The sequence below is a fragment of the Mus caroli genome, chromosome 8 (genome assembly GCF_900094665.2).
Source record: "Mus caroli chromosome 8, CAROLI_EIJ_v1.1, whole genome shotgun sequence".
NCBI lineage: Eukaryota > Metazoa > Chordata > Mammalia > Rodentia > Muridae > Mus > Mus caroli.
The window spans coordinates 20,517,151-20,527,539 of NC_034577.1; the positions used below are offsets into that span (position 1 = coordinate 20,517,151).

Genomic DNA, 10,389 nt, shown 5'->3' on the forward strand with positions numbered 1-10,389 from the left:
CTGTCCTGGAACTCACTCTGTAGACCAGGCTGGCCTCGAACTCAGAAATCCGCCTGCCTCTGCCTCCCAAGTGCTGGGATTAAAGGCATGCGCCACCACCGACCGGCACAAATCACATTTTAAGGTTGGAGAATTAGCTTTCAAGAGATAGAAGTAACAAGCTCTAAAATAAAAATAATACTTTTATGCCAACAGAGATGATGTAAGACAAAAGGGGAAACTGGAAGGACAGCCTGATTTCCTGAATCGGGGAGAAGGCTCTGTGGGGAAAGCAAGCCTAGAGCCCTGTGTTCAGTCCTGGCCCACCCAGCTTCCACAGGGTTCCATAGCACCCCTACCCAACAGAGAGAGAAAGCCTGGATAATTCACAGCTGTGCACCAGTGGATGCACAGTTATGGCCTTCCCTCACATACACTTAGTTTCTTTGCTGTGTACTGGAATATTCCATTTCAAAACCTTCAATGGTCAAAGTCTGAAACTGGACATTTCCAAACCCATGAGACAGTTAAACTACCTGTAAAGTAAGTGTCATCTTCCAAAGCAGGAACTACCGCATCTGTTTAGGTATTACCATGTCTGCTTTCCCTACAACAAATGGTTCCGAGGATTAAAACTAAACTGGTGTCTTCTATCCTCTGGGAACGATGCTTTCCCAATGACTTAGTCTGTGTGTGGTGCTTTTCGGCTTTAAGGTCAACATAGAGGCTTTGTTAGTATACATTAGGAGAGAAATTACTTTCAGATTCTGTTGGTAGAACTACTTCTACAGTATAAGCAGTATCATGACATAGTCACCAAACTTTGCATTATATTTTGAAATACATTCTCTTACCATATTGTACCAGGCACTGACAATGTATTTCTCCTCCATGTCTCTTTGACTCTTCGTTTTCTCATATTCTTTCTGAAGCATAACCACATGTAAAGATACAAATGAGTTCAATATAAAAAATATTTACAATGAATTGTCTAAACCAAAGATTACAATTGTATGCTATAGCAGGGCAGTATTTTACGGCGCCCTGTAGACCGACCTCTAATGAGTGGAAGAGTCGGTCCCGTTCCTGCAGTTGATTTTTAAGAGCTTGAATTTCTGGTGCTGCTCCTTGATTCTGTTTAGGGTCTAATGTACGGATAACCTGCAAAAACATAAGAAAAATGAAGCATACATATGTGTTCACACAGAGAACCTAAAAATTAAAACAGAAACAAACCCCCTCAAATGCTAAGAATCTAGGATCTAAGAAAGCAGTCTTAAAAGTGAAAATGAGGCAGAGGATGCTACAATGCATGCCTAATACACATGGGGCCCTAGGTCAATCCCCACTACTGAGTTAACATGTGTACACAGCTATAGATATCACTACCATAGCATGCATGAAGTTCTGTTACTAATTCCTAGCATCCCTATCCCAATCAAAGAAAGCAGAAAAGAAAAATATGCAAAAGCTATCAAGGACACCTAAGAATGTAAACGAATGGAGTAAAATAAAATTCTGCAAATTTCCAATGACACAGACAGAAGAGCCATTCTGGATTACTGGACATTGCTGAAGAGATGCTATTCACAGCTCTGTCTGTTTTATTGCAGCTAGCCCTGGGCATATAACCAGAAAGGCACACAGGGTGACTCTTACACAGGTCTGTCTCTTCTGTGAGTACTATGCTTGAGGCATGAACGTGGGATGCAATTCTACCTGACTCATTACAAATTTCTGGGAGAGGTCATTTTGTTCTTCACCAATAGTTTTATTATCAAAATGTTCTAACAGACAGACCTTCATATAGTTCAAATCCACTTATTTTTAAATTGGATTTACCAATTGGTGAGCTGTCATGTATGTTCTCCCCTCAACACTCTCTTGTGTGTTAGAAAGAATTCAGTCGCAATGACACATAACCCTTAAATGCTTCAGTGTGCACATCCTTCAAGCGTTCTACTTCATAATCATAGGATGACCTGTATGCAAATACCAGTTCTATAAAATGGCCAGTATTTAGCCTATGTCTATATTTCCCACTTTTTTTTTTTTTTTTTTTTGAGACAGGGTTTTCTCTGTATAGCCCTGGCTGTCCTGGAACTCACTCTGTAGACCAGGCTGGCCTCGAACTCAGAAATCTGCCTGCCTCTGCCTCCCAAGTGCTGGGATTAAAGGCGTGCACCACCACAGCCCGGCCATTTCCCACTTTTATAGGCGGAGGATCAAGGACCTCCTTGTGCATGCTAGGAAGGCACTCTACCCATGAGGCACATATCCCTAGATCTCTTTGTATCTTGCTCCTGAGACATGGTCTTAGTAAATTGTTGAGGCTGACTTTGAACTTTCTTGGCCTTATGAAGTAGCTGGAATCCCTTGGCCAAGGTTTGTCTTATAACTGATTCTTTGTCCTCAATTTTGGATTCAGAGATTGATGCAGTCTACCTGGCAAGCATGATCCTTAATACCCCTCAAAGCTTGGCTTACACATATGTGCAACGATGCCCAGTTGTATGTGACTGCTGGCGATCTGAAGTGAGGTCCTGATGCTTATGTATCAAGCACTTTATTCACTGAGCTGTCTGCCCAGCTCTGATAATACTGCCTTTTATCCCCAATCCTGGATTATCTGATAGTAATTTACTGACTTTTAAAAAGAGACATTTGTCTTACATGTATGTAGGCACATCAGAAGAGGGAATAGGATCCAATGGAACTACAGCTATAGATGGTTGTGAGCTGTCATGTTGAGTACTGGGAATTGAACTCAGGACCTCTGGAGGAGAAGTCAGTGCTCTTAACCACTGAGCCATCTCTCCAGTCCTTTCAAAAGCATTATTTAACTTGCTCTAACAGCTTCATGTTTTCCCCCTCCAAGAATGAAGAGAGCTCTAGAAGACACTTAGATTCAGGTTAATCATTCATGATGATGCTATTCCATCAGGAAGCATCAAGTCTAGGCCGTAGCACTCATTATACATTATTAATATCCTTTTATTAGAGTTTTTAAAAGATTTACTTATTTTGAGGGATTTGATTCCCAGCAGGTTTATATGACTCTGCACCATGTGATTATATGCACCATGTACCACAGATGTCAAAAGTAGATGTCTGGGAATTGGAGCTATAGATAATTGTGAGCCACCATGTTGGTGATGGGAACTGAACCGGATTCTCTGCAATAACAAGTGCTCTTAGCCACTGAGATATTTCTCCAGCCCCTTAAATTTTTGTAAAAATAAAGATTTGCTTATGTGAGTATGGGTGTTTCTCTAGCATGTACACATGTGTATGTAGCACCTGCATGCCTGGTGCCCATGGGAGCCAGAATGGTCACTGGAGCCCCCTGGAACTGGAGTTACTTAAAGTGGTAATCTGTCATGTGGGTGCTTGGAGCTGAACCTGGGTCCTCTGCACAAGTAGCAAGTGCTCTTAATTGCTGAGCCATCTCAGCCTCTTAAAACTTTTTTTAGGTCTACATAGTTTAATGATTTTTTTAACCATGTCATTTTCATGCATGTATGTCATTCACTGTACTCTGTCCTTAGCAAGGGAGATGGCTGGTTGGTAAAAGTGATTGCTGTCCAGCCCGAGTGCCACCCCTGGAAGCTACATGGCAGAACAAGAGCGCTGGCTCTCGTACCTCATTCTTGTTTGTTCTTGTCTGTTCATACATACGCCATGCAGCTCTGTCTTCTTCTGTCGTGTGCTGCTAACGCTAACCACTGCTACCTTGGAGCTGTTGCTGATCTTTACATAGGGCATTTTCTTCTTGCTAGTCAACTTGTGCAAGGGCCTGTTTTGATCACTACTTCTTGCTTAGGATCTTTGTCTGCTTAGAAGGCTTCTTTGATGATTTTCTATGTAAGAACATAATGTCATATGGATACTATACTTCCAGGCTAGAGGACAGCATCGCTGGGAAGAAAGTAAGATAGTTACAAGTCCACACTCACACTCTTGGCCTTCTCTAAGTATTTTTTATAGCGTTCTTCCATTTGCTTCATTTCTTCTTCTTTCTTCCGTAAAGCCTCTTGCAGTTCTTCAATTCTTAAGGCTGTCCATAAAAGATGACCATAAAAAATTAAAATTTAATTACATTAAATTTAAAATTATTTATTAATAAATAATATTTCAGAGACTGCTCTCTCTCTCTAATATATATATATTATATATATAATTATATATATAAATTTCTCTTTAAAAATTAATCCATATTGTTATTTTACTAAAATCTTCTTTAATAAGTAAACAAAACATCAGAATTAAATTACATAAAGTAAAAAGTATCTATTGATGGATAAATGAATAGACAATATATTTACACAATTTGATCTTTTTAAGTCTTAAATCTGATACATACCATAGAGACTTAATGTTAAGTGAAAAAGAAAGACATTCTATGCTTAGTGAAATAAGTGAGGCAGGACAGTACAAACACGATGCTACTTGTATGAGTTTCCTAAATAGTTCAGTGCAGAGACAGAGGGTAAAGCAGTGGCTAACACAGGCCAAGCAGAGGCAGAAACAGCTCTAGGTGACTGGATGCACTGACCTGAGGGTGGGCAGTGTGAGGGTCACGGCACAATTTAATTCTACTCTACTGTATTCTTAAAATGGCTACCTGCTCCTATGTGTATTTTGCTCTACCATAAAATTAAAGTTTGCCATTTCACTTTCATAAAATAAAAGTTAAGCTAATTACAGTTATAAATACCAAAAAAAGTATATGTCTAGAGCTAACTTATCACAATCAACTTGAAAATATTTAGCTTCATATAATATCCATTACGATCCACAGGTAAAGAATTTATAAAATTAGTGCTTTAAGAAATAAGGCAAATTCTTAAAATTTTCTATTATTATTTTGTGTGTGTGTGTGTGGTGTGTGTGTGTGTCTGCACCTGAGTACAGATGCCCACAAGGCCAGAGGCCTTGGATCCTCGGAAACTAAAGTTATAGGTACTTGTGAACCTGACACGGGCGCTGGGAACCAAACTTTGGTCTCCCACAAGGACAGAAAGAGTGCTTTGCTCTGAGCCAGCTCTCCAAAACCTGACAACTTCTTTTTTAATGAACTATTTTAAATATTTTTATATTATTTTCTTAAGCACATGAGTATGTGCCTATTTGAGTATATGTCAAATGTGTGTGGGTCTCATAGAGGCCAGAAGAGGGTGTTGAAGTCCCTGAGGTTTGAGTTACAGGGGTTGTGAGCCACCCAATGTAGGTTCTGGCAATCAAACTCTTATCTTCTGGAAGAGCAGCAAGTGCTCTTAACTACTAAGTCATCTTCTCTCTTTAAGGGAAATTCTAAGTGGCTGGAATAGCTAAAAGAACTATTTAGAGAAACAAGTTACATAAATTTGTTATCTCTAGAACAGTGTATGGCTAATGATGCTATTAGGAAAAACTCACAGCTGTTGTTAAATCTTGGCTCGAGATCTTCAATAATGGCTCTCTTTTTCTGCAATTCATTGTTGGCTTCATGCAGCTTCTCTCTGCAACAAAACATGTGACGATATCAGCACTCACTCTTGTTTTTGCGCCCACTTCTCTTTCCTGTGCTGGAGATCCAATTTAGTACTCACTAACGCGACGCAAGTTCTCTGCTTTGGCTACATGCTTAGCCCTTGCTTCTGTATTCTTTTTTTTTTTTTCATTTTGAACTAAAAATTTATTATATTTAAAATAGACTTGCATTGCACACAAATTCTTTGAAAAAAGATAAACAGACTAAAGCTTTTGTAAAAAGGCAAAGCCCAGCTCTTCTGGTTTGAATCAACAACTTCATCTATATAAAACATATATGAGGATCTTCATGTTTTAAAAATAAGGACATTGTAAAAATTAAATTTCAACCTCTGAAAAGCTTTTCAATGCAAATTTTGTTGCCAAAAGTAAATTGCTAAAAACATAGATTTAAAAGAAGGAACATCACAGAAGACAAAGATCTATACAACTTGAACAGACCTCACAGATAATGCAGAACAAATAAGTCAGATTCTGTTTATGACAAATCCAGCTTCGAAAGCTAACAAAAGCGATGGAGCTCAGCACTGTGGCTGATACAGAGATGTAGTCAAATCAACCAGGAGGAGGAAGGGTGAATTCTGTTAAATGTTCAACAGATAACCTATATCTGTATATGAAGGTAAATATTCACTAACTTAGGATATATAAATTACTATATAAAAGTTATGTTCCAAAATATAAAAGAACAAACAGTAAGCTTTTCTCCTGTAAAAGATGAATAATAATGTGATATATAATTCATCCTCTAACTTATTCAGTGTAGCACTATATAATTTGTGCCACATATTTAATAATAACTGAGCTTTTTGTTATATCTATTTCTAATGTTTTTCAAAGCAGAATACTTTAATAAATACCTTCCTATCTCTTTTTTTTTAAAGGGAAAATGTCTCATTGTGTAACTCTGGTTGACCTGTAACTCACTACATAGATCAAGCCGGCCACCCACCTACCTCTGCCTTGCCTCCCATCTATTGGGAATAAAGGCATGCATTGCCATGCCTGGATCTTTTTCTTTTTCAGCAAATTATTTTTCAAGGTCTAATTATCATACACACACACACACAGTATCTAATGTATATGACACATATATATTTAACTATATACACATATTTAATTATATATACATATATGTATACACACATATATATAATCTTAAAGAATAAAATACACATAGTGATCAGTCAAAAGATTAAAAATGAAAACTCTTCCTAAAGCCTTAGACATCACACATCTCTCTTCTTCCCAGGGATAATCCATGTCCAGATCAAATGTCCTCCTGGGTCACATGATGGTTTACTGCCTTTATTTTACTCCTAAGCAGCGTTACTTCTGTCTAGCATTTTACTTACTGTAGTAATTCCTAACTACATGTCTTCTGAAGGTTTCCTCGTATATGTGGACAGCGTTATCTAGACACCTCAGGTATGTACAGTAGAACTGCTGTGTTACAGAGTGTGGACATGTTCAAGTTGAAGAGGCTGCTGAGCAATACTCAGCACTCAATGCGAATTACTAATGATTAACTTTAGCAATAATTCTCATGACTGATTTAATTTTTAAAACTAATTTGGTATGTTTAAAACTGGTCTCTAGTACAGTTTAAAATCTGTCCATGACTTCTGAGAGGTCTGTGGTGAGTCGAACAGTCTTTCAGAAGGTGAGTTCTAATCTCTAGTACTGTGGTTGCAACGCCGTTTGGGAACGGGATCTTTGTAGTTCACACTGAACTGGAGGTTGTACTGGGCCAGGGTACACTCTGAACCCAACTACTGCTGTCCTTAGAGGAAGGCAGGCCATGCTCTTCCCTCACTGTGGCTGCTGTCCTTAGAGGAAGTCCATGCTCTTCCCTCACTGTGGTTCCACTTCCCATGGTTCCAGTTGCTTATGGTCAGTTGAAGTCAAACTATTAGCCCCAGACAGGAATAAGTTTTAAGTTCTATGATGTGCGGAGTTATATGGCCAACTTGCATGTGTCCTGTTGTGCTCTCTCCCTGACATGTCAATTATCCCTTTGTCCTCACAGCCACTGTGTAGGTTATCCACCACTAGTTACTTAGTAACCATGTTGGTTATTAGAACAGCTGTTTTAGGACAGTGTTAGAATTGTTCTACTGTATAAGTAAACTATTACCAGAGGCATTTGTCTATAGGAAAGAACCCCAAAAGTGTGGAGTTCTGCACTACCAGTGAATTCAGGCATTCACCAAGCATCTGAGAAGAGATCTTGAGGATGAGGGAAGCACTCTACAGAAAGACTGTCAAGGGAAAACAGAGGCTGCCAAAGAAACAGCAAGGCTGCCCACTGCTACCAGAACTAGGAGGTGACCTGGGCAGGCTTTGCCTTTCATCTACTAGGAAACCAATCGGTCAACAACTGGATTTCAATTTTGTTGGCTCTATAACTGTGAGAAAATAATTCTGTTTTCTTAGCCCCTTTATTTGTGGTAATGTTTTGCAACAGACACAAGAATCTAACACAGGCTCTGTCTTCACTAAAATATCCTGTCTAATGAAGATTCTTAGCATGTGCACAACTGAACACACAGCAATGGTTAAAGAGCAGATTTCTGACTCAAAGTATTCCACTTCTGTCAGAGAGGAATGGACAATTCAAAATGACAAGCTTTGGTATGCTCTCATTCTGGGTAATCTTACAAAGGTTAGAAAGCTGCATTGTTCAGTACATTAAGAATCTGTCTATATTAGACTTTCTCAGCGGCTAGGAATCTATCTCATCAATATATTGGGAAAAAAAACCCTATATAACAAACATCAAACTTTCGGGAACACAGTATCTTTCCAACAGTAAAAGAAAAGCCAAACATCTCTTTGGTGTGGAGAATGCCTATTTTAACTTAATTAGCAGCTACTAATTCATAGCTTTCCTACAGTTAATGCCTGCAAGCAATTTTGCAGGAAAATGATAGGTTAAAATGTTACTGGGCATGAGAAAAATTATTGAAGATTTCTTCAGGAGGGTCAAAAGTGATACTTAAATTTCTTATTTCATCTTTTAAGTCACAAAGTCCTACTTAAAATGACTGTAATTCAAAGGCTTACTTGAAGAAACTGTACTGACAAACATTCTACTTTTAAAAAGTTTACTTGTTGATGTTTCTAACACAGTCCATACAGCTAAGGCTCAGGGAACATGAAGGAAGAGGGGAGTGGAAGATTTTAAGAGCCAGAGGGGTAGGACATTTGCTTCAATATAGCTTCTAAAAAAAAAAAAAAAGACATGAAAGCGAGTTGGGCAGGGAGGAGTGTGGGGCAGTGTGTATGATCAAAACACACTGTAGGGATTTCTCAAACGACTTACAGAACTATATTTTTAAAAAGTTTACTTAAGAGGACTGAAGCCCCATAGGAGGAACATCAATATGAACTAATCAGTACCCTTAGAGCTCCTTGGAACTAAACCACCAATCAAAGAAAACACATGGTGGGGCATGTGGCTCTAGCTGTATATGTAGATGAGGATGGCCTAGTCGGTCATCAATGGAAGGAAAGGCCCTTGGTCCTGTGAAGGTTCTATGCCCCAGTATAGGGGAATGCCAGGACTGGGAATGGGAGTGGGTGGGTTGGGGAGCAGGGTGGGGGGATAGGGGATTTTTTTGGAGGGGAAACTATTAAAGGGGATAACATTTGAAATGTAAATAAAGAAAATATCTAATAAAAAATGAATGTATGGATGGCAAACTGTAGTCTATGGGTGCAAGGAAGAAGGGCACTGGTTCCCATACATGAAGGACTTCTGCAGCACAGATGGAACTACTAGCAATAGCACTGTCTACAGCTGTATTTGGAGCTGAGAGGCTGCAACAGAGGCCAGGACTTCTACAGCCTCAAATAACTACCATCTGGCCTGTCATAGAAAAAGGCTGTGAATAATATGAATATTCATAGTATGAATATTATAACAAAGATAGTAAGTCCTAAAGTTGCAGCTGAGAAAATAGCCCTAAAATCTTTTGTTCTGGAGTCTCACACTGTTGCCTAAGTTGGCCTGACACCAGCAACAGTTCTCCTGCCTCAGTCTCTTGACTGCAGGTGTGAGTCAACAGGCCCAGCTCACAATCACGGAACTGATGTGTGGGCATTTGGGTAGAAATGCTTCTGTAGTCACTGCTAGCAGGCAGTACCCTCCTGTATCTTCAAGGACCACTTATGCCCTAGTCTACATCCTCTGTACCCATAACAAAGTGCTTTGGTTCTGTAATGTGAAGAAACTCGACAGGTTGTCTACTTACAGATGTTCTTCAAGCTTCTTTTTTAGAAGAACTGACTGAAAATGGAAAATAAAAATTAGCTCATTATTTAACACTTTAACTAACAAATTATTTTATAAATATTAAAGACTATATAGTAAATTACTGGGAGTAAACGCTCAGTAGTTTCTTTGGTCAAAGAGCTCAAAACCCAATGTACCTCAATTTTCTCCTCTTCAATAAAAGAGCAGAATAGGAGTAAGAGATACACAGAAACTAGATAAATTCTCTATACAGAGAAAAATGAATTTAAACGCTACTTATATAGAGACCCAAATATTCCTGGATTCAGTACCCAAGTAGTAGCTAACATTAAATTTTTCCTACCCTCTTTGTTTGCACTATGATAAAGTCTCAGATTTGCTGCCATATTTTAATTGATGACAAGTAATGTACTTGATGGCAGGGAAATATAAAGGGTACAAAGGTAAGATGCTGAGAATGGAGTTTTGACTTGGGGTATTTTTATAAAGGTCTTCTGAAAAGCAGGAATTTAAAATTTACCTAAAAATAAGCAATGAAAACATTTAACGGCCGGGCGTGGTGGCGCACGCCTTTAATCCCAGCACTCGGGAGGCAGAGGCAGGCGGATTTCTGAGTTCGA

At 38.9% G+C, this 10,389-nt stretch overlaps 1 protein-coding gene across 2 annotated transcripts in view; it reads right to left on the reverse strand.

The window, feature by feature from the left end:
* The window catches only part of Hook3 (hook microtubule tethering protein 3), an 86,232-nt gene that overhangs the window by 5,470 nt on the left and 70,373 nt on the right, over window positions 1-10,389 (reverse strand). For both annotated transcript variants that reach the window (XM_021170331.2, XM_021170330.2), the window contains 5 exons: window positions 9,768-9,802; window positions 5,398-5,480; window positions 3,936-4,036; window positions 1,036-1,140; window positions 834-905 (listed from right to left, as the gene is read on the reverse strand). In XM_021170331.2, the coding sequence (XP_021025990.1) occupies window positions 834-905; window positions 1,036-1,140; window positions 3,936-4,036; window positions 5,398-5,480; window positions 9,768-9,802 (396 nt within the window). The remainder of the gene's footprint in view (window positions 1-833; window positions 906-1,035; window positions 1,141-3,935; window positions 4,037-5,397; window positions 5,481-9,767; window positions 9,803-10,389) is intronic.